We start from the raw sequence: 24,262 nt of genomic DNA, 5'->3' as shown, positions 1-24,262 counted from the left end.
TAATATATATGTATGTAAGTAAAATATATTAATTAATTTTTACTTGATAAAGCTTTCCATGCGATTTTAAGTATCAATTGGTTTAATTTAAAAAAAAAATATTTCTTTTAAGAGAGAATAGACTTTTGTAACATTTCGGGGCCGTGAAATGTCTTAAAAGCTATTCTCAAAACCTTGAAATACCTTGGAAAGATCAAACATATAATATATATATATATGTATATATATGATTTAAAGATTATATACTTAAATTATCTTAAAGAATATCAATTAAGTTTAAACTGTATCACAGAATTAATTCTCTTTTTTAAATCAGACCAAGATGTAACATATTTTGAATTCCTAATTATTTAAGAGAAAACATTTTATTTTCTCAAAAACACATTTTACTACACTCTAGGCATTTAGTTCCCACAATTATGTAAGTTCTCCCAATTCAATCTGAACCTTAAACTTCCAGAGTTTGTAAGTCAAATATTTAGCAGTTCTTTATTAATAACCCTTTATATTTTTAAGAATAAATTTTAAAATCTAATAATTAACTTTAAACCATGTTTTTTCTGCCTGGGGAATCTGAGAAGCAAACTTGTAGGTCCTTAAAAAATGGCTACTGGCGGAAATTGGATTACCTGTTCTTCTGGGAGAAGGGCGTAGTCTACCCCTTCCGCCATTAACAAAGGGTGTAGCTTTAACAACCTTTTCATGGCAAGGAAAGAGACCTTAAACTTCCAGAGCTTTACATTTTAGGTAGCAAAATTAAATACTTAGCATTTCTCAAATCAATAATACTTTTACATTTTTAAGGATACATTTCAAATAAAATATAAGGCATATTCAATTAATAGATTAACTTATATCATCTAGACTTCATACTAGGCATACTCATATCAACATTTCATTATTTTAAATTTAGATCATTTGAACTTAAAAGTTTTAAATTTCCAGCCAATAGGCCTGGCACAGCTGCTAAATTTTTTAAAGAATTTTTCCTGCTAGGGAAGTCAAGAAACAAACCCATAGCTATTCACATGTAAATTTCAATACATTTCCTTGGGAAACTGGCCTGTATTTCTTTCTCTGGTTCATCTCCGCCATTTTTAAGGCCTAAACAGTCTCGGGTTTTTATTCTGTACACAGCAAAAGGTCAAGTTCAGCTCAAAACTATGCGCACTCATTTTTAAACTGGCCCTTTCCCCTTACATGTGCACAGAAATCCCGGATGCATTTATGAATTTGTAAAAAGCTTTGAGTCATTAGCTGGAAAATAAATAAAGATGGCGAAGAAGTGGCTTTCTTGGGGAGTGGCGTCCATATTGGATCACCACGTGTCTCCCTTCCCCCACATCCTACTTACTTTGGGGGAAGTTTCAGCAACAGATCTGGCCGAATTTCTTTTCATGCTTAAAAGACAGACAAATCTTAAATTTTTTCTTTCTTAACTAACACCCGATTTGGCCAAGATTTGAACTTCTCTTTGAGTTCTTTTATAATTTTTAAACAAAGCGTTGAGTAATCTCATTGCGGGAGAGCAGATAGCCTTGCCCTCTCCTGCCACCTTTGAATTTCTCCACACCAGAGGCGGCTTCAGCAGTGGAGTTTCATTTCTTATTACAGATTTTAAATTCCAAATACAAACTAAGATTTTAATTTGAACAAGAAACCACATTCTTTAAGCATACAAACCAAAATTCTATAATAAGGTTTACTTTATATTTATAACCTAATTCTTCCCCAATAGCCTGGTTGAAAAAGACATTCCCACCCTACTTATAGATCGAGACTCTGCAGCTGGCCGTGGGCTTTTGAATGAGGTGAATTTCCCTCACCTTTTTCTGGTGATTTTCCACACCTTTTCTCGGTGTATTTTTCCTCCTTCACTCTGGGCGAAAAATATCATCTCCTCCAGAAGCTCCGCGTGGACGCCAGATGTGGAATCCCTTGTCATGTCCCGCGTGTTTCAGGGTTCCTGTTCAGGTCCGGTTTCTGGAGAAGGCCGCAATCAAAATGAAGAGAAGCTAGAAAAGAATCAATTTGGGTAAATGGGGGGCCAGGCGGGAACCCACCTCTAGTGGGAGGACTACTCACTGCTATGGCCTTTGCCATCGCTTTTATTGGGGTTCTGAGATACACCCATATCCTTTAGGCAGGAAATTCCAATAATAGACAATCAGCAAAAATTTACATATGATTAACAGGTGAGAGTTGCTTTAACTACCAATGTCTCAACTAAACAATGAGTGACTAGCTCTGACCATTCAGAGCAATTAAGGTTGACCAAAGCATTCCGGATTCCCTTTTCACATTTAACTTCCAATGTCTCAATGTTTGGTTTCCAGCACCTGTGACCTGGAGTCAAACCTGCAATCCCTCAATGAGCAGGCCCATACTTCCACTACTGAACCACACCAGCCAGGGCTACACAACCCAATCTTAAAATGAGCAAAGGACAGGAATAGGCACTTGTCCAAAGAAGACACACAAATGACAATCACCTGGAAGGTTCAACTTTATAATTATTGAAAAGGAAAAGCACAATGAGAGAAGTCTGTTCTCATGCACACTTTGATTAATATAATAAAGAAGTTGATGTTTTGACTAGTATGTTGAGAAATTGGAACTTTCTTACATTGTTGATAGGAATATAAAGTAGTGCAGCCTCTGCGTAAAATATTCTAATGTGTGTTCAGTTAAAAATAGTTACCTTTAACTCAATTCCACTCCTAGTTATATACTCCCAAAACTTAAAGCAGGTATTCAATCCAAAATTTGTTCATGAATGTTTGTAACAGCCTTATTCACAACAGCAAAAAGGTGGAAACAACCCAAACATCCCCCCACAGAAAAACAGATAAACCAAATGCAGTCTCTCCAAGAATACAATATTATTAAATCATAAACAGGGAAGATAAATGCAAAATGATGCAGCTGCTGCAGAAAACACGGTGGCTCATTGAAAATTAAATATAAAATCACCACACACTCCAGCAATTCTACTTCTGCGTGTACGCCCCACAGAAGTGAAAACAAGGACCTGCACTGAGACGCACAGCCCTGGTCACCATGAAGCATGGTGGTCCCTCCTTTGGAAAACTGCTGTTTGAAACTGCTGTTTGAACTACTCTGTTATTCTTAGTCTCTTATTCTGTAGGTCAACTCTGTTATTTTTTTCCCACTGATTTTTATTTATTTTTCTTTTTTGAATAAATCTTTATTGTTCAGATTATTACAATTGTTCCTCTTTTTCCCCCCATAGCTCCCCTCCACCCAGTTCCCACCCCACCCCAAGCCCTTACCGCGCCCCCCCCCCCACTGTCCTCATACATAGGTGTATGATTTTTGTCCAGTCTCTTCCCGCACCCCCAACACCCCTTTCCCCACCGATTGTCAGTCCACTCCCTTTCTATGCCCCTGATTCTATTATATTCACCAGATTATTCTGTTCATCAGATTTTTTATTCACTTGATTTTTAGATTCACTTGTTGATAGATATGTATTTGTTGTTCATAATATTTACCTTTTTCTTCTTCTTCCTCTTCTTACAGAATATCTTTCAGCATTTCATATAATATTGGTTTGGCAGAGATGAACTCCTTTAGCTTTTTCTTATCTGTGAAGCTCTTTATCTGACCCTCAATTCTGAATGATAGCTTTGCTGGGTAGAGTAATCTTGGTTGTAGGTCCTTGCTATTCATCACTTTGAATATTTTTTTGCCACTCCCGTCTGGCCTGCATAGTTTCTGTTGAGAAATCAGCTGACAGTCATATGGGTGCTCCCTTGTAGGTAACTAACTGTTTTTCTCTTGCTGCTTTTAATATTCTCTCTTTGTCTTTTGCTCTTGGCATTTTAATTATGATGTGTCTTGAGGTGGTCCTCTTTGGATTCCTTTTGTTTGGGGTTCTCTGCGCTTCCTGGACTTGTAAGTCTATTTCTTTCCCCAGGTGGGGGAAGTTTTCTGTCATTATTTCTTCAAATAGGTTTTCAGTATCTTGCTCTCTCTCTTCTTCTGGCACCCCCATAATTTGGATGTTGGTACGCTTGAAGTTGTCCCAGAGGCTCCTTATACTATCTTCATGTTTTTGGATTATTTTTTCTTTTTGCTTTTACGGTTGGGTGTTTTTTGCTCCTTTGTATTTCAAATCTTTGACTTGATTCTTGTGATCCTCTAGTCCAGTGATGGCGAACCTATGACACACATGTCAGCACTGACACACGTAGCCATTTCTGATGACACGCGGCCACTTAGGCGGCCGCATGCCGAGGATGAAACATTTGCTGCTCCTGAGGATGAAACATTTGCGAGTTAGACTCTAACTCCAAGACTCTAGTCGCAAATGTTTCATCCTCCCCTATTAGACACTCTGTGCCGGAGGTCTGTAGGCCAAAATAACAGAAGTCCGGCACAGAGTGTCTAGTTCTGGGACTTCCAGTTAAGCCGGGATCTTTGCCCTCACTTCCGCCGGCAGAGCAGGGAGCAGCGGAACGCAGCGGGGGACACATCTCTGGGGGCCCTGCCATTACCAGTAACCAAATAACAGTTAACCACAGCAACCATTATCTACTGTTCTGGGGTGTCATGGATTTCTAATCCATTATTACTGAGATAAGTGAGGGGGAGACTGAGAGAGGCGAGGGTTTGTGGCGTGCTATGGGTGCCATTTCCCGCCATTAGAAATAGCGGCAGCCATTTTACTTCACATAAGGAACACCATCTTGCTCCATAGTGCAGACTCCATTTCACCACTATTACTGTTGTGCATCCTTATTAACCCCTATTTCTGCTTATTAACCCTGCCCTTTCCTAAAATACAGTTATATGCACCATTTTGTGGTTAGTTAGGCTAGTTAACCCCTAATTGCCTGCAGGCCTAATAAGCTATCTATAATTCTATCTTCTGTCACTGCCCCCCTGATGGAGGACCCAAAAAATAAAAAACTAAAGTTAAGTAAAGGAAGTGGTAGTAGCAGTGGCCGACCCTTTCAAGAGACATGGACCGAGATGTATGGCTTTATAGAAAAAAATGGCAGATCATTTGCGTTCTATGTACTGAAACAGTAGTAAGCAGAACGTGGAATATAAATAGACATTTTGAAACTAATCATTCCCAGCTCTTGGGAAAAAAGTGAGGATGAAAGGAAGGAATACATTTCCAAGCAGCTACACCTTTATAAGAGCCAATCTAATTCCATCCTTAAATTTATGAAAGGCTCTACAAATTTAACATCTGCAAGTTTGAGCATTGCTCACTCTATAGCTCAGCATGGAAAAGCGCTCAGTGAGGGAGAATTTATTAAAGAAACTCTCCTAAGATGTGCACCAGTTCTATTTCACGATATGCAGAATAAAGATGCAATTATTAAGACAATATCTGAGTTACCACTCAGTAGAAATATCATAAAAGACAAAATAATGAGACTGAACACAAACGTACAACATCAATTAAAGAGAGACATAAGGAAGTGTAAATATTTTTCGATTTCTCTTGATGAAACTACTGATGTCACATCACGTGCTCAGTTGGCCATTATTGGTTGATATTCTGATGGTCTCACAATGAGAGAAGAGTTAATAAAGCTAGTATCAGTGTCAACAAGTAAATCAGGAAGCGAAATATGTAAGGTTGTTATACAAACATTTCGTGACCTAAGCATTGATATCTCTAAAGTTGTGTCAGTGATGACAGATGGGGCACCATATATGGTGGGGGAAAAAGTCGGATTTGTCAAATTGTTTACAGAAGCTATTGGACATCCGATTGTGCCTTTTCATTGTATTATCCATCAGGAGGCTTTATGTGCCAAGGCAGGATTCACCGACTTAAACGACTCAATGTCAGTTGTTACAAAAATAGTTAATAGCTGCTCGCCCCCTTCACAAGTGAGAATTTTCAGCACTTTTACTGGAGATTGATTCCACCTACAGTGGACTGCTGATGTACAATAATGTAAGATGGCTGAGCTGAGGCAAAGTTCTTGAGCGCTTTGTGGAGTGCTTTGAAGAAATTAAGGTATTTCTTGACGATAAGGATCTGGGAAACTTTCCTCAGCTTAATGATGATAAGTGGGTCCAACACCCTGATGTCTCTCTGTTCATATTAATGAACTGAACTTAAAGTTAGAAGGTTTTGGCAAAAGTATTGACGTTATGTTTGGATACATAAAAGCTTTTGAAAGTAAAGTTAAAATTTTCAAGCAAGATGTAGAAACTAAAACTTATAAATATTTTCCTTGAGTAACAAAGTATTTTGAGAAGGCCAGTGCAGCTGTACAAAATGAAATGGAACTCTTGCATATGAAGTACCAGCATGTTTTAGACTCGTTACTTGACCAGTTTAGTGATAGATTTAGTCAATTTAGAAGTCTAGAACAGACCATGAAATAATTAAGTATCCTGATGTAGTAGTCTACAGTAGTTTGGAATTACATGATTTCCAATGGATGCAAATTGATGATTTGGAGATGCAACTTGCAGAATTTCAAGACAGTATCTGGGCTCAGGTGTTTGTCGACTTGAGGTCAAAGCTTGAGAATCTGGAAAGGTGCCGCTTGGAGAATCAAGAGGAGTGCCACTACGAACAGGAAATTTGGAGTGCATGGAACCGACTACCAGACACTTTTAGCACCCTGGAAAAATATAGCAATGGCTTTACTCACAATTTTTCCCTCTACATACTTTTGTGAGGCCTTATTCTCAGCGTTAAATAATATCAAAACCAACAAAAGAAACAGATTGACAGATGAAGTTAGTAGCGCTTGCTTGGGCCTGAAGTGTACAAAATACCAACCTTCAATTGAAGATTTAGCCAATGAAATTCAGCAACAAAAAAGTCACTAATAGGCAGGTTAGTTAAAGAATTCCCCCTCCCCCTCACTTATCTTAGTTCATGGCACCCCACACAAGTTAAATAATATCAAGACCAACAAAAGAAACTGACTGACAGATGAACAAAGAAGTCACCAAGCAGGTAAGTTAAATATTTAGTTTTTGGTTTATTAAATACAATTATATATAACAATTATACATTTATGTTATTTAAACTATAAATATCGCGAAATAATGTTTTTTCCTCAAAGTGACACACTACCCGAGTTATGCTCAGTTTTTTGGCGAAGTTTGACACACCAAGCTCAAAAGGTTGCCCATCACTGCTCTAGTCTGCTGTTGGATCTCTGTATATTATTTTTTATTTCAGTCAGTGTACGCTTAATTTCTAGTTGGTCCTTTTTCATATCCTCGAGGGTCTCACTAAATTTATTGGCCTTTTCTAGAAAATTCTTGAAAAACCTTATAAACGTGGTTTTGAACTCTATATCCAGTCATTTGCTTTCCTCCATTTCTTTCATTTTGTGACCTGTTTCTTTGTCTTTGCATTTTGGCTGCTTCCCGGAATTGATAGAGTGGCTTTGTGTGCTAGGTGTCCTATATGGCCCAGTGGCTCAGCCTCCCCAGTTACCTGAGGTGGACTCTCTTGGTGCACCCCTTTGTGAGCTGTGTGCACAGTGTTGTTGTAGTTAAGCCTTGATTGTTGTTGGTATCACTGGGAGGAATTGACCTCCAGGCCACTTGGCTGTGAGGATCAGCTGTATCTATGATGGGAGAACTTCTGTGCTGGAGACACCTTTATGGGACAAGACTTGCAAAAGCCTCTGTGATCAGCTTGGATGGAGCAGAGTCTCAGGGAGGAGCAATCAGCAATGGCTTCGTGGGGCAGGATCTCAGGGCGGCACAAACAGTGATGGCTTCCCGTCAGCCCTACCCCAAGAGGCCCCTGGTTCTCAGCGTCCCGCGGCAATCGCTACAAGCACCTCTGAGAAAAAGCCGCCCTCGAGCCTCGCCCGCTGCCAGACAGTACAGTTTCTCCCCAAATGAGTCTGGGTCCCCAGAGTCTCGCCCGGAACCGGAGTTCAGAGCAGTCGGGAGCTTCCATCTCCCTCCCACTTGAGAAAGCCAGCTGCACAATCAGTTGCCAGCCCTCTCCACGCACGCCTCTGCACCTCTGCCCTCTGCAGCTCCTGTGAGTCTCAGTGCACTTTTCTCTTTCTTTCTAGTTGTAGAATTTCCACTCAGCCAGCCTTCCTATGGTTCTGGATGATGTCCGTTTTGTCTTTTAGTTGTAGTTTTGAAATTGTTGTGCGAGGCAGCAGTTTAGGTGTTTATCTATGCCGCCATCTTGGTTTTCTCTATAAGATAGTCTCTTATTCTATAAAATATAACTTGCTTTTTTAGCTTGAATAATAGAAAAAATAAACTTAATTGTCTGACCTTGCAAGCTAGCCATTTAGCATAAGGGACTGATACACTGATACTGATGCCAAGTGTCTGTATAGATATGTACCCAAAGTTACAGATGTCTATATAGATATGATATGTACTCAAGGTTACAAGTTGTCTGTAAAAATAACTTCCACAAGGACCTGAAAAGATATAAAAAAAGAGTGCTTCCTCCTTTGGTATTCAGAATTTGACAGAGGTAATCTTCTCTGAACCTGCACGAAATAAAGATGACTCCCTAACTCATTGGCTCATTAAGGCGTCTTGTCTGGCTCACTGATTTGCGATACAACAACCACAGCGCCATCCACATCAGCAGGAGGTGTTGGCGGATGGGGAAGGCATCTGTAAGAAAGGCAGGACAGAGGCCAGCCAGCACTCCCACCAGAACCAGGCCTGGCCCCCACAAAAGAGCAGTGCAGGGTCTGGCCCAACAAAGACATCAAGCCAAGCTTGCTGTGTCCTTTGACAGCTCTCAGCTTGTAGGAGGCACAGTGCGTGCAAGATCGAGAGTGTGAGGGACCCACTCTCCCTGAGTAACTCAAGAGCAAATGCAGTATTTGCAAATATCCAGAGGGCCATCCTGGACCCCCTCCTCCATATCCAAGCTATAACCAACTCCTGGCACTTTTCCCTCTCAAATCTCTCCAGTCCACCACCCCAGTACCACACTGGGCAGCAGCCTCCTCACAGGACCCCCTCCTCTTATCCCTTCAAGGAGCATTTTGCTCTCAGGATAGATATCAACATTCCCCCCCGCTGATCCCAACCCCACCCCATCATGGCCTGCTAGGCTTTGCATGCTGTGGCCTTCCTGTCTTTCCAAGGTCGCCTGAGACCCCTCTTCCTTTAGCTTTCCTTCACTCTGGCCTCATGAGCCTTTCAGCTCCAAAACACTTTATTGCCCTGACGGCCTTGGTGTGGGGTTTTCCCCTGGTTGGCCTCTGCTCAGCCCCTAGACTTCCCAGCCCTGATGCCTTTTCTCCCGCCTCCTAGAGCATTTCCTTCAGAGGATCCTCCGGAACGTTATTAGTGCAGGCATTTGGTTCACGCCTGCCTGCCCACAGGGCACTCAGCTCCTCGAGGGCACCTCCGCTTTGCTCTCGCGGTAGCCTCAGTCCCTGGAAGGAATAGCTGGCCTGGCGCACACCTCCTCCTCACACGGATCCTTGCAGACAGAATCAATGAATGCACCTGGGCAGGCGGTGCGCTGCCGGCTGTGCCGAGGGAGGGCTAGGCTCCCTGCTCACCCAGACTCGGTCGTGGCTGTCTCGATTCATGGTTAATAACAAATGTCGACGCATAGAGAAATGAACTCAAATTCACCCACCGGAGAACTACAAACTTTAGACCTTTCCAGTCACGTGCCTCCCGCCCCTTAAGCGCCACCCTCCACCACTTTGCTGACGGCGGTGGCCGAGCCGGGTGTCCCTGGGCCCAGCGGCAGCCTCCGCACCAGGGTCCCAACGCCCGCAGGGGGCCTCCCCTGGGGTCCTACCCCCACGCCTGAGGCCCGCCGTCCCGCCACCCCAGGAAGCCTGAGCGCGGAGGCCCCGATATAGTTCCGGGTCCGCTGACCCAGACTCTGGCCTCCACAAGCCCAGGCCGCCCGCCGCCCGCCCCCTCCCGCCGGCACCGCGCTAGGCAGCCGCGCCCCGTGGGGTCCTTCAGGCGTCGACCGGCCAGCCCTCGCGGAGGTCCTAGCGCCGTTGCGTAGCAGCTGTGGGGACGCGGCCGAGTACGAAGCCGGTGCGGCGCAGCGTGAGCCCCGCGGGTCCGAGCGGGCGGGTCCTAGGGGTGCGGGTCCGCAGGGCCGCCCCGGGCACCCAGGATGGAGAGCAGGGCCCGAGAGGTGCGGGCGGCGGGTCCCAGACTTGTCCGCCGCCCCCAGATGTTTGTTGAGGGAGGGAGTTTGCCGCTGGGTGCGGAGGAGCGGCCCACCGTCGCAGGGTTCGCGGGCGGCCACTCCGTGCGCTGCTGGGGTTGCAGGCGCCTCGCTCGGGTCGGCCGGGCGGCATCACGCGGGCGCGCCGGGAAAATGGAGCGGTGGTGAGCGGCTTCACTGGGAGATGGTGGAGTACGAGATTACGACCCGCTGATTCAGCGGGTGTGGGCCAGGTGGTGGTGAATAGAGAAGGGTGTACGTGTGTCCTCGGACCCCTCTCATTCGCTCCTTCTTTCCCCTTTCCATACAGATAGGAGCCCCCTCCCCTGAGCTGAGCCAGGGGCCAATGGCCAGGGACAAAGCAAACCCCAGTGAGCTGGACCAAGAGAAATATGATGCTGATGACAACGTGAAGATCATCTGCCTGGGGGACAGCGCTGTGGGCAAGTCCAAGTATGTTGGGAGATTGGGGAAGAAAGGCGGGGCCCAGAGTGGGTCTAGGCTCTCAGAAGAGTTCTCTGTGGAAGTCATGAGAGTCGTTTGGCTGGAGCCCAGGTGTGCACTGGGGGAATGGGGAGAGTAGGGGATCACATCAGCACCTGTGGAGGCTCACGTCATAGGACTAAGGAAGTTGAGCTTTTTCCATGAGCACTGGCACACAGTGTGGAGCAGGTCACCCTAGACACCACTGGAGGAGTCCAGGGTGAAGAGGGAGAACTGGGGTGTACCTGTATGTGGTTGTGGACTGAGAGACTGAAGTTGGAGGAAGTGGGGATGCAGAGAGGAACATATTACAGGTGTGACTAGCACAACCAGTAACAGACTGGGTAAAGGTGGTAAAAATGCTTTCTCCTAGAGCAGTGAGTGGTCATATACTACCCTTTACCTCTTTGCACACAAATATGCCACAATTGCCTAATCCTTACAGCTTCCAACTACACAGTAACATTTAGTCTAGTCCAGGGGTCAGCAAACTCATTAGTCATGCAAGCCACAGTTTGCCGACCACTGACCTAGAGGGACTCACTGAGATCAAAGAGTGGGTAGAAATGACGACTGAGCATGCTCAATATAAAGATTGGCTTAATTTTTAAAAAATAAATGTTATAAAGAGAGAGATAGAAACATCAATAATGAGAGAGCATCATTGATTGGCTGCCTTCTGCATGCCCCCCACTGGGGATTGAGCCCAAAACCCCATCATGTGCCCTTGAATGGAATTGAACTTGGGACCCTGCACTCCGAAGGCTGATGCTCTATCCACTGAGCCAAACTGGCTAGGGCAAGATTGGCTTATTTTTTAACTGATGTCAGCACCTGTGTGCACAAAATTGGAACGGAGGCTCTGGCAGCTTCTCTCCAGGAGCTGTGGTCCTAGTTCTCACCTGTCTCAGGCTAGCGAGGGCACACATCCATTTCTGCCTTCACAAATGAGGGTGGACCTGCCCCAAACAAATGTCTTGTGTAATCTTCCCTCCCAGGTGCTCCAGAACCACGTTGTTATCCACCTTTATTTTTGACTAACAAGGCCTTGGACTCGAGTAGCTGTGAATGATTCTCTGGGGATTTGCTGGTTTCAGGCCGTCTTCATGAATTCATGCCACAGCACCCAGTGCAGCTCTCATTTAGTCTGATATGACCCCATTTGTTTATTTTTTCTTTTGTTGCCCAAGGAGACATATCCAAAAACAAAAGTCAGTATAAGAAGGTGGTCTCCTTTCTTTCTTTTTTTTTTGGCATATTATCTGTCCAGTTTTCCCAACACCATTTATTGAATAGACTGTTTTTACCCCATTGTATGTTTTTGCCTCCTTTGTCAAATATTAGTTGACCATAAAAGTGTGGGTTTATTTCTGGGCTCTCTATTCTGTTCCATTGATCTGTGTGTATGTCTTTATGTCACTACCATACTTCTTTGATTACTATGGCCTTGTAGTATAGTTTTATATCAGGTAGTGTGATTCCTCCAACTTTGTTCTTCTTTCCCAAGATTGCTGTGACTCTTCAGGGTCTTTTGTGGTTCCATATAAACTTTAGAATTATTTGTCCTAATTTTGTGAAGTGCGCCATTGGTCTTTTCATGGGAATTGTGTTGACATTATAGATTGCTTTGGGAAGTATGGACATTTTAATGGCGTTAATTCTTCCTAGTGTTGGGTCCTTATTTATATCTTCTATTTCTGTGCTGAAAAGTAGTCCATTGTTGAGACTTGCTACATTTTCATTTACTTCAAGCACATCTGCACTTGCTCAGTGGTGCATTTTTATGAAGTTGCTTTATCAGCCTTGTCAGATGATTGCAACATCTGGCTTGTCATAGTTTTGGTGTCTCATTTTGCATTCTGTTGGAGGGTTTCCTGGTTCTTGGTATGATGAATGATTTTCTGCTGAAACTGGGACATTTTGAATATTGTGTTATTTAAACTTCTGTCTGAGTTGTCTTCCTGTGGTGCTCTTCACTGGGGAAGGAGGAGGGGCCGCGCCACCCCCACCCACCACCTTTGACTGTGGGATCTCAGCTGACACTATGGGGCGAGGGAGCCTCGTTACCATCTGTAGGGAAGGAGTCCACTCTCTACCTGGCCTTGTTGGACACTAGTTACAGTCTCAAAAGCATGAAAGTCTGCTCAGCTCCTCACTCAGTCTTTGCTTGTGGGGGTGAGGGCATGGCTACAGTTTGCCATGGTGTTTGGACAGTGGTTATAGTCTAAATGTTTTTTTTTCCTAGGCCCTGGGGATGCAGAAATAAACTAGAAATTCAAAAAGTGCTTCCATGTGCATTCTGCTCTATCTGAGAGATATCCTAAGTAAAATATGTATGTTTCCGTTGGTGCTACCTGCGGGGCAGCGAGGCACTGCAAGTTGAGATAGAACTTACCTGCTTGTCATAAATATGATCATCGGGGAAGGTCTCATTGCTCAGGTGACCTTTGACCAAAGCCTGGAAGACCTGCAGAATGTGGGGGAAACAGGTTTCAGGCTGGGGGCACAGCCTTCCTGGCCTCAGGTTTCCCATTCATAACACAGGGGTGACTGCGGTGTCCACAGTGCAGAGGTGGAGATAGTGGATCTCCAAGCCTCACAGGGCTGGTGCACACAGCAGCGTGAGCTGTTAGGTCATGGAGGTTAGTCATGCAAGTCCCAGGTTCCAGGCGTGAAGAAGGAGGGATGGCACTAACTAGGTCCCTCGGCCGGATCAGAGTTAGGTGGGTTAAACAAGTTCAGTTTTAGATCTATTGAGTTGACTATGGTCCACACAGATCTCCAGCATAGACATACCGCAGAGCTCAGGTGATGGGTCTTTACTTTTCAACTAGTGTTGCTGATCAGCTGCTGTGGTGCCTGCCCGTGGGCAGAACAGCTGTGCATGCCGGCAACTTCAGGGGAGTCAGGAAGAGGGAGGTCCTGGGCATCATCCTTAAAGGGAACCTGTGTGGCTGAGGATTGAATGGGAGGGGCCACAGGTGACTTCAGCTGGTGACCCCCGGGGGGATGTGCCTGACCACCGTGCACGTTCTCCTTACAGACTCATGGAGAGATTTCTCATGGATGGATTGTATCCTTCAAGGTTTGAAATGCTCCTGTTGCCCAGCCTTCCCACCTCCTGCCAGCCCACCCCTTGCCCCAAGGTCCAAGGACGAGGGGTAGGTGGGAGAATGCACACGTATCACTCCCGCTGGTTTCTCACTGGCCCATGTGGCATCACACGCAGTCGATGCTGCGTATTTTAGGCCTTACTGGTATTTGGATTTGCTATATATTAGGAGGGCGGTAGAGTGGCTAATAGTGCCTGCCAAAGGCCTGCATCCCTGTGCAAATCACTTTACCTCTCTGACCTCAAAGCTTGGGCTCCTGATATTTAACTATTCTCTGGTGTGAATGAGCTCTATGAAGTATGAGCTGCCATCCCCACCCTCTCCCCATGAATTGTTCACGCTGCAGGTTGGGAGTGAGACCTGCCTGGCAACCAGCATAGTTTACAAAGCTTCCCAGGTGAACCCACTGGGAACTGTGGGTGAGAGGAGGCCGTAGCCATCGGGGAGTTGGGGTGTTTCTTGCCTCACCTTCCATCAGGTCTCCCTTACACCCACCTACTTGTATGTCCTGCGTCCCAGGGGTCACCACCCATGTCTTGCTGCTTCAGGAAGGGTTACCCCCAGGGGTCCTGTTGGGGTTTCACACACAGGCCAACTACAGTTCACAGCTGGTCAGCTGTCTGGCTTGTGGTGGCTTTCTTCCCTGAAACGCTCATATTGCTAAAATTGCATTTTCCAAACACGTGAAGCTGCTTATGACACCGATCAGTAAAATTCCGTTCCAGGGCTCCCCTCAGACCCAGGTGGCCAGGGCACGCTGCCAGGCTCTCCCACTCATCCACGCCCATGGAGCTTGTGCCAGAGATACCTGAGACTGATTCATTCCATTTAAAACCGAAATAATGCCAGAAAGAAAAGGAGAGAGAGGGCCCATTCTGTCACACCAACCTCTCCCCTTTTTGTTCACCTTTGCTCCTTAACCTGACCACAGTCAGCCCCAGCAGCTATCCACGTACGCCCTGACCCTGTATAAGCACACAGCCACTGTGGATGGCAAGACCGTTCTTGTGGGTGAGCAGCACAATTACTCCAACTCTCAGGCAGGGGGTCGGGGGTAGAGGGGGGAGACAAGGTCTGAGGGAGAGAGTGCAGCGGGAGGAAATGAGACCCCAGCAGGGATGCAGGTGAGGGGTGGCAGGAAGGCCACCCACTGAGAGCCTGGAGGCCTGCGAAGAGAGGAAGATGCAGGGGCTCAGTTCCAGTGCTCTGACCTGCTGTTCTGATGGAGCCAGCGTCCAGAAATAACAACATGGTCTGAAAATTCTCCTCCACAAAGGCCTCGGACTTACCGTGAGGTGACAGCCTTCCCTTGGCCAGGTCCAACATCCTGCCTGACTGTGTTCACCATTTGCAGTCACCACACAGGGGGATATGGGGGTGGGAGGGAGCTTCTCCTTCTTGGGGCTTCCTGTCTGCATTCTCCATCCTCCTGGCCCTTTTCCTCCTCTCATCCACCCCCCCACACAGGTGTGCACAGGCCTCTCAGCTCAGCCAGGCTCCCTGGGTCCTGACAGCACCACAGGGAGCTGGGTGGACTCCATGTCCCTGTGCTTTCGGCGCAGACACCTGCGTGGAGTGCTCAGGGTCCCTGCCCTCCAGCCTGTCAGGCAGTCAGAGCTGTGTTCATATTGCAGACTTTTGGGACACAGCGGGCCAGGAGCGATTCCAGAGTATGCACGCCTCCTACTACCACAAGGCCCACGCCTGCATCATGGTACGAGACCTGTTGGGAGGTGGGCGAAGACTCTGGGCAAGTCTAGCCTGAGGGGTGAGGGGCAAGGGGCCCAGCAATACTCAGGGGGCTCCTGAGGTCTCCCATTACCATCCCTGGTGGTGATCACTAAGGACAGACGCTGAAAGGAATGCAGTTCTCAGGGGGCTTTCCCTCCCAAACCAGCCCCTTCCTCTCCCTCCCAGCCTTCATCTCGCTGACTAGAACAGTCTCACGAGGTGATCCCTGCAGCCTGGGCTGGGGTCATAGTGTCACAGCAGGACAAGAAACAGCACTGGGAAGAGCCAGGACATGAGAGATTTGTGTCAGCCTGTGAGCCACTGTCCTTCAGGACCTGCCCATGAACTCTGGCTCAATGCTCAGGCCCTACTCTCCCTTAAGGACAAAAGCCCTTGAAATTTTCCAGAATTTTAGCTAGTGTCTGCAAGGGGACAGAAGAGGGTGGCAAGGTGAGGCAGTGAGGGCAGTGTCATGCCAAGCGTCACACATGACCCTGGAGAGCTGGGAAGGCGGGTCCCTCTCTGCCTTAGTTCAGCCATGGATGGCCCTTGGTGCTCAGAGCTCACTTCTCTTTTCTCTCTGTGAGTGACCTCCTCCGGCCTCTGACACACCCCCATGGGCTCCTCTTGGACCCTCTTCTGAGGCTTGGCCTTCAGTCCCTCCTGCTGCACGGCCTGGCAGGTAGAAAGCACCTATTTCTGATGACCACAAGGGGGTCCCAGAGTCCCAGAGGGAGCTGGGGTTCCACCCTTACCTTGAACCTCTGATGCGAGGGCTCCTCATCCCAGCTGGCTCCTCGGCTCCCTCAACGAGGAGAGGAAGCTCCAGAAACCAGATCTGGGCAAAGGTGACTGTTGGATGGTGATCACAGGAGGCAGCCTGGTATGAAGCAGATTCCAGGAGTTTTGTCACAAGAATGCTTTACAAGAAGTCTATATTGGGACTTCAAGACAACCTGGTCACTTGTTGGCATTGGTCCTGGGAGAACCATGGATGAGCCTCCCCGGTGGACCTCCTGCTGTCTCGAATGTGACAGCTGCTGATCCACACCTGCCACGTGCACGCAAGGCCTGGTCCTGGTCCATGCAGCTCCCACGAAAGGCTGGGCCATCTAGAAGTAATAGCAGCCATTCCAGCAGGAGACAGGCTTATCATCACATCCCTGTTGTGTGGGGTGGTTTGGGCAGTGAGTTTATTCCAGAAGACAGCTTGGAAGCAGGAGGCTGGCCTCTGAGGGGGTTGAGGGTCCCTGCACAGCAACTAGAGGCATTAGGGCAAATCCAAGGTGCTCACACTTCCTGCTGGTATTTTAAAGTAGGTACAAGCTACAAGTTTCAAAAAGTTAATAAAATTACAAGCTACAAAATAATAAAATGTAAAAATTACCTTTTAAAAGTTTGCAATACAAAGTGAACAGAAGGTTAAACAAAGGCTTAGAGTTTAAAGTAAATAATAGTAGCTAAAGTGAACTTCTGGAAACATTTTAAATTATTACAAAGGAATTTTAAAACAGTTTAAGCAATAAAAATAATAGACTCCGGAAAAAGTTTACAGTTTTTAACAAACTATTGATTAGTAAGACGAAACAACTTAGTTAAAATAGGTAAATAAATGAGGTGACAAGATGGAAAAAAATTAAGATTTTTAAACCCACTTTTATTCTGGGGGCTTTCCTGAGAAGGGCGGGCACAGGTGCAGCCTCTGGTCAGAGTGACTGCAGCTCAGCGGGGGCCCAGTCCCAGTTCCCAAGCCTGTGGTGTGCACCAAGCTCATTGCCCGTGTGGGCGAGTTGCCTGGGTGGCGTATGGAGACTTGACACACCCAGAGCTACCTTCTCTGCTTATTGCAGGTGTTCGATGTGCAGAGGAAAGTCACCTATAAGAACCTGGGCACCTGGTACACAGAGCTTCGGGAGTTCAGACCAGAGATCCCGTGTGTCGTGGTGGCCAATAAAATCGATGGTAGGGCCACCCCTGGGTCTGGGGTCAGCAGTTTACGGGTTTCTTCCGGTTTTCTGGTGCCATGAGCCTTCAATGATTCATCCTTCCCGAGATGCAGCCATTGGTTGTAGGCCCTCACTCCCTTCCCAGTAAAGAGCCCACTTTCTGGAATGGGGCTGCCGGTTACCCACCCTGCAAACCCCTCTCTTTCCCTGGATGTACAGGCCTGTCTCCTACCTTCTCTCTACAGCTGACATAAAGGTGACCCAAAAAAGCTTCAATTTTGCCAGGAAGTTCTCCCTACCCCTGTACTTTGTCTCAGCTGCTGACGGCACCAACGTGGTGAAGGTAATACTGGTCTGCAGAGGTCAGACAGCCAGGTGGTGAAGGACAGGGAAACCACAAGAGAAGGGCTGGCAGAGGGGGCAGGCCCTGGGACTGACAGGTAGGGGTCCCTGTGGGCACTGACACAGGGGAGCTGATGGGCCCATGGCCCATGGGTGGAGTCAGGCTGATGGGAAGAAAGTGAATTAAGGGGTGACTTTGCTGATATTGAGGGTGCAGTGTTGTGTGCACTTAAGACCAGGCCAGTGGGGCCAAGGCAGGAGGAGCCCAGGTCACTGGCACCCATGGCCGTGTTTCCCTTCCTCCCCACCTCCCCCAGCTCTTTAACGACGCAATTCGATTAGCTGTGTCCTACAAGCAGAATTCCCAGGACTTCATGGATGAGGTTTTGCAGGAGCTTGAGGTAGGTCAGGCCTCAGTGTGTGTGTGTGGGCGGGGGGGGGGGGGGGGGCCGGGGGGGGGGGGTCCCAAAACAGCTTCTTTTCAGAGGGTGTCGAGCATAAGCCAACAGAGTGGCTCTTGCAGGCAGCACCTGCTGGCATGTGCACCGCCCTGGACGTATCGCCGCAGGCGGGCAAGCATAGGGCCAGGCCTCACCTGAAACCTTGTCCACAGAACATTGATTTGGAGCAGAAAGAGGAGGACCAGCTAGACCAAGAGCAGCGTGGCAGCCCCAAGAGCCTGCCTCCCTCCTGAGCCCGAGGATGCCTCTCCCCTCACAGCTCCGGCTCTGAACTGAGAAACTTCATGGCCTTCCACACCCAACCCTCTACAGCCATCCCCTGTGCTAAAGGACAGGGACAGGGCAGCACCAGCAACTCCCTGACACATGGAGGTCCGTCCACTCCAGACCCCGCCCAGGATTGAGGATCAGTCCCCCTCTAGGGTTGGACAGAGAAGAGAATCTGGGAACCTGCTTCGTGTGTCTCTTAAATAAAAGGAAATTTAGGTGGGTTTTTTGTCTCCCAGAATAGTTAAAAGCCCGACTTCAGCATGAGGCATTCATTCCCATTCCAAGCAGCGGTGGGACGTGGTTCCCCGGGCAGCCAGAGCACAGACATGCCCTTCTCTCCAGTGCCTGTGGCTCACTGATGTGCTTAGTGATCATCTTGTACGTCATTTCTACTGTATTTATTTATTCTGTTTTCCTTTTACAGTAAAGGTTGAATTACATAACCATTGAACACATGCGTGTTTTGTGGGTCTGGATTTCACTGGGCCAACAGCGTGAAAGAATTTGCAGGTCTCCAACCACCTTAATGCAGGAGACTGCCCTGATGTCTGGAGTCACCCAGGTTAACTCTCGACTTGCTGGGATAGAGACCACTCATTGCCATTGAGTGTTTTAAAAAGAATGAGTTTGGGGGTGGGAGGGGGCAAGAACAAACTTTTCCCCTCTAAGTTACAGATGCTTACTATGATTTCAATTTAAGAGATTAAAGCTGACCAGGGATTTGCAGGAATGTGTTACCCGGTGAGGTGCTCTTTTAAAAACAATAAAAACATGCCCTAGCCCTGTGGTCGGCAAACTGTGACTCGAGAGCCACATGCCGCTCTTTGGCCCCTTGAGTGTGGCTCTTCCACAAAATACCACGGCCTGGGCGAGTTTATTTTGAAGAAGTGGCATTAGAAAAGTTTAAAAAATTTGGCTCTCAAAAGAAATTTCAATCGTACTGTTGATATTTGGCTCTGTTGACTAATGAGTTTGCCGACCACTGCCCTAGCCGGTTTGGCTCGGTGGATAGAGCGTCAGCCTGCGGACTGAAGGGTCCCAGGTTCGATTCCGGTCAAGGGCATATACCTTGGTTGCAGGCACATCCCCAGTAGGAGGTGTGCAGGAGGCAGCTGATCAATGTTTCTAACTCTATCCCTCTCCCTTCCTCTCTGTAAAAAAATCAATAAAATATATTTTTTTAAAAATAAAAACAAAACACCTTTGAGTTACTGTAAATAACAAGTATTTTTTAAATGTAATGGCTTTATTGAGGTGTAACTCAAATACCCTAAGGCTCACCATTGATACTGGTTTTACATAACCATTGAGCATCAGGGTCCTTTGAGGCAGCCTGAAGAGCCACCTCTTCTTCACTAACTTACTGGGGCAGTTCTCTCAGAAAAGCAGTGGGCTGGAGCAGGGCAGGAGCAGAAGCAGAAGCTGAGCAGTGTGGGCTCAGCAGGGCCAGCTTTCATCTCCCCACCCTACCCACTCAGGGATGCTCTGCAGGACAAGCTGCCCCACAGGTCCCACGTGAGACCAGGGTTTTGTCCAGTCAGCCATGGGAACAGGGGGTGGAGAGGTGGCTCATAGCCCCTGGGGCAAGCACAGCAGCTCCGAGTTACCCACCAACACAAAGCAATCGTTCAGCAGGGTGCCAGCAACATCCATGCCACTCCCTTCTATTGCTCAGATCCACCTGCTTTGTAAAGTTCATTCTCTCTTGACTGATGCAAGAAACGCCACCCTGGAAATTTTTTTGGTAATTTATTGAAGTGGAATTTACGTAACAAAACCATTTTAAAGTAAATAATACAGTGCCATTTATACAGTTACAATGTTGCACAACTCTTACCTCCAGTTCTAAAACATTTCCATCTCTTGAAAGTAAAACCCTTTACTCATTAAGCCATTTCTCCTTCAGCCCCTGGCAAATACTAGTCTGTATCTGTCTCAATGGATTTATCAATTCTGGACATTTAACATAAATGGAATAATACGAGAGAAACCAAGATGGTGGGATAGGTAAATACCTGAACTTGCCGCCTCCCACAACCACTTCAAAAGTACAACTAAAAGACAAAATGGACACCATCCAGAACCCCAGGAAGGCTGGCTAAGTGGAAATTCTACAACTAGAAGGGAAGAGAAAAGCACACTGAGACCTGGGGGCCTCTTAGGGCAGGGCTGACTGGAAGCCATTGCTGTTTGCTCCACCCTGAGACTCCGCCCCATCCAAACTGTACTCAGAGGCTTTTGCATATGAGTGGCCTGGTCCTTTGAAATCTAAACTTACCTATCAAACTGCAGCTGAGTCAGAGAGACCCAGAACATCTAAAAAAAGGCCCAAGGCCCCACAGTATCTTTCATTGCTTCACAGCTGCGCCTCATCTGGGCACCTCCAAAACCCAAACAAAGAAGAGGAATCTGCAGATCTCTCTGTAGCTCCTGCTGGGTGGCCGCAGGCAGAGGCTAAATTAGCACCTCCTGGGAGATCCAAGAGCCAGTGTATCCAGGGGTCAGAGTAGGACCATCCAGATTACAACTCCTCAGAGGCATAAGGGACACACTCAAGGGGCAGACTCAGTGAGCACCAAAGCCTCACTGAAGCAAGTCTTGTCTCATAAGGGTGTCTCCAGCACAGGAGTTCTCCCATCATAGACACAGCTGATCCTCACAGCCAAGTGGCCTGGAGGTCAATTCCTTCCAGTGATACCAACAACAATCAAGGCTTAACTACAACAACACTGTGCACACAGCTCACAAAGGGGTGCACCAAGAGTGTCCACCTCAGGTAACTCAGGAAGCTGAGCCACTGGACCCTATAGGACACCTAGCACACAAAGCCACTCTACCAACTCAGGGAAGCAGCCAAAATGCAGAGACAAAGAAACAGATCACAAATGAAAGAAATGGAGGAGCCAAAACCGGTTTGGCTCAGTGGATAGAGCGTCGGCCTGTGGACTGAAGGGTCCCAGGTTCGATTCCGGTCAAGGGCATGTACATTGGTTGCGGGCGCATCCCCAGTAGGGGGTGTGCAGGAGGCAGCTGGTCGATGTTTCTCTCTCATCGATGTTTCTAGCTCTCTATCCCTCTCCCTTCCTCTCTGTAAAAAACCAATAAAAGAAAAGAAAAGAAAAACAAAAAAAAAAGAAAAATGGAGGAAAGCAAACAACTGGATATAGAGTTCAAAACCACGTTTATAAGGTTTTTCAAGAATTTTCTAGAACAGGCCGATAAATTTAGCAAGACCCTCAAGGATATGAAAAAAAGACCAACTAGAAATTAAGCGTACACTGACTGAAATAAAAAATAATATACAGAGATCCAACAGCAAACTAAAGGATCACAAGAATCAAGTCAAAGATTTGAAATACAAAGGAGCAAAAAACACCCAACCGGAAAAGCAAAAAGAAAAAATAATCCAAAAACATGAAGATAGTATAAGGAGCCTCTGGGACAACTTCAAGCGTACCAACATCCAAATTATGGGGGTGCCAGAAGAAGAGAGAGAGCAAGATACTGAAAACCTATTTGAAGAAATAATGACAGAAAACTTCCCCCACCTGGGGAAAGAAATAGACTTACAAGTCCAGGAAGCGCAGAGAACCCCAAACAAAAGGAATCCAAAGATAATAGTAGAAATTTGTAAGTGTTGGACTCTTAGCAAGCACTGATACAGTCTATACCTAAAAGGGAGATTTCCAGTAAAAAAAAAGGCAAATACAACCAAAATCCTGTTAAACTAAATGAGCCCCCACCAAAGTCTTTCGTATTCTGAGAGATTCTTATACAAAATTCATGATAAGGCCCTTTAAAAAAATACATACCTTATATATATATTTCAGAGAGAAAGGGAGAGGGAGAGAGATAGAGACATCAACGATGAGAGAGAATTATTGGTCAGATGCCTCCTGCACTCCTGCACACCCGCTACTGGTGAGTGATTGAGCCTTCAACCCAGGCATGTGCCCTGACTGGAATGGAACCGTGATCTCCTGGTTTATAGGTTGACTAGTGGCCGGTGCACGAAATTTGTGCAGGGGGGGGTGGGGGGGAGGGGGGTGTTCCTCAGCCTGGCCTGCACCCTCTCCAATCTGGGACCCCGTGAAGGATGTCCTACTGCCGGTTTACAGGGATCAGGCCTAAACTGGCAGTCAGACATCCCTCTCACAATCCGGGACTGCTGGCGGCAGCCGCTCACCTGCCTGCCTACCTGCCTGATTGCCCCTAACCACTCTGTCTGCCGGCCTGCTCGCCTCCAACTGCCCGCCCCCCCCCCCTCGCTGGCCTGCTCACCCCCAAATGCCCACCCTTGCCAGCCTGCTCACCCCCAACTGCCCCCCCCCACTGGTCTGCTTACCCCCAATAGCCCCTGCCATTCCATCCTGGCCTGATCACCCCCCGGCGACCCAAGGTCCCAGCCCCTCTTTTTCTTTTTCCAACACCTCCTTGAGCGAAGGCCAAGGCCTGCTGGAAGCAAGTATCTAGAATTTATCTTCTATAATTAAAACTTTGTAGCCTTGAGCAGAGGCCAGGGCGGGCAGGAAGCTTGGCTTCCTCCATCACCAGGCAACCCAAGCCTCCTGCTTGCTCCAGCTCTGTGTCCAGTCGCCATCTTGGTTGGGTTAATTTGCATACTCGCTCCTGATTGGCTGGTGGGCATGGCTGGTGGGCATAGCAGAGTGACAGTTAATTTGCACGTTTCTCTTTTATTAGTGTAGAAGTTCAACTGATGGGGAATATAAGACATTTGGGGGGGAGGCTAGCAATCTGAATCTGTGCCAGTAACCTAGTGTACATTCTTGATAGCCTATAATTAAGTCACTGCCCCTTTCTTAATCTGGTCTAGCAAGACCTGTTTTCTTAATTACTCCCAATTTACAAAGGGGCCATAAACAAAGATAGAAAACAAAGAAACCAAAAGGTGTAAAGAGAAAGCTTCCTCTATATTGGCTTACTCAGGATTTGGAGAACTGACCCCCTGAGTCACTGTACTAGTACATGTGAAACATCTGAAAAGAAATGGGTTTATCCTGGACCTCTGAGTACACCCTGTGTATTTTTCGGTCACCTGGTAAATTCTGTACCACAACCACTGACACACACCAACCCGGCAAAGCTCATTTTTAACATGTACCATTAGGTGATTCTATTTTATGTGGTCCACACACTTTGACATCCCACACTTTGAGAAACACAATTTTATGAATATTTTATTTTATTTTTCTATGAATATTTTATAATTAAATGTTCTGCTTTTAAAATAAAAATAGATGTTTTTTGAGAAATAAAAATTATTTTTTAAAAAAAGAAAAAGTCCAGTGCTCGCTTCGGCAGCACATATACTAAAATTGGAACGATACAGAGAAGATTAGCATGGCCCCTGCGCAAAAGATGACACGCAAATTTGTGAAGCGTTCCATATTTAAAAAAAAAAGAAAAGTCCAGAAAACATCTCTTCTTAGAGAAATATTTATTTATTTACTTATTCATCTTTCTTTTCTGCCCACGGGAGTGAAGGTTTCACCAGCCTTTGGACAGTGGGGTCAGCTCTTGGAGGCCTGTGGCCTCCATTTCCTCCTCGCCTCTTCCCCTAAAGCTCCTCGTGTTCCCCTTCAGGGTCTCTATGAGTTGCTCGAGTCGTTTGGCAAAAGAAGGAGCTTCGGTAGGTTTAGTGAAAGGTGGAGGTGGTTGGGGTGGTGTTGGAGGGGGTGGAGGTGGGGATAGGGCTGGGGGTCGGAGTGGGGGTGCGGCTGGGGGTCGGAGTGAGGCTGG

General features: G+C 46.8%; 1 protein-coding gene and 1 non-coding gene across 6 annotated transcripts; both read left to right on the top strand.

Annotated features, from left to right (window-relative positions):
* The first annotated feature begins 9,677 nt into the window (after positions 1–9,677).
* Positions 9,678–18,953, top strand: RABL2B (RAB, member of RAS oncogene family like 2B). 5 transcript variants are annotated; one of them, XM_054719688.1, is made up of 9 exons: positions 9,678–10,020; positions 10,467–10,609; positions 13,683–13,712; positions 14,684–14,763; positions 15,387–15,466; positions 17,334–17,445; positions 17,675–17,772; positions 18,089–18,172; positions 18,385–18,953. In XM_054719688.1, exons 2-9 carry the CDS (start codon positions 10,503–10,505, stop codon positions 18,463–18,465), a joined length of 672 nt encoding a protein of 223 aa, XP_054575663.1. In that variant the 5' UTR covers positions 9,678–10,020; positions 10,467–10,502; the 3' UTR covers positions 18,466–18,953. The 5 variants fall into 5 exon arrangements, with proteins under 5 accessions (XP_054575663.1, XP_008153663.3, XP_054575665.1 ...); XM_008155441.3 differs by having other exon boundaries at positions 10,007–10,123; XM_054719690.1 differs by lacking the exons at positions 9,678–10,020; positions 13,683–13,712; positions 14,684–14,763 and having other exon boundaries at positions 10,551–10,609.
* Positions 18,954–23,808: 4,855 nt separating this feature from the next.
* Positions 23,809–23,916, top strand: LOC114227756 (U6 spliceosomal RNA). Its single transcript, XR_003613825.2, has one exon. It is a non-coding gene; the product is annotated as a U6 spliceosomal RNA (small nuclear RNA).
* Positions 23,917–24,262: the final 346 nt, after the last annotated feature.

Source organism: Eptesicus fuscus, chromosome 7 (assembly GCF_027574615.1).
Source record: "Eptesicus fuscus isolate TK198812 chromosome 7, DD_ASM_mEF_20220401, whole genome shotgun sequence".
In the NCBI taxonomy this organism is placed as follows: domain Eukaryota; kingdom Metazoa; phylum Chordata; class Mammalia; order Chiroptera; family Vespertilionidae; genus Eptesicus; species Eptesicus fuscus.
Note: the sequence above shows the minus strand (reverse complement) of the source record. Positions and strands in the feature narration are given on the sequence as shown.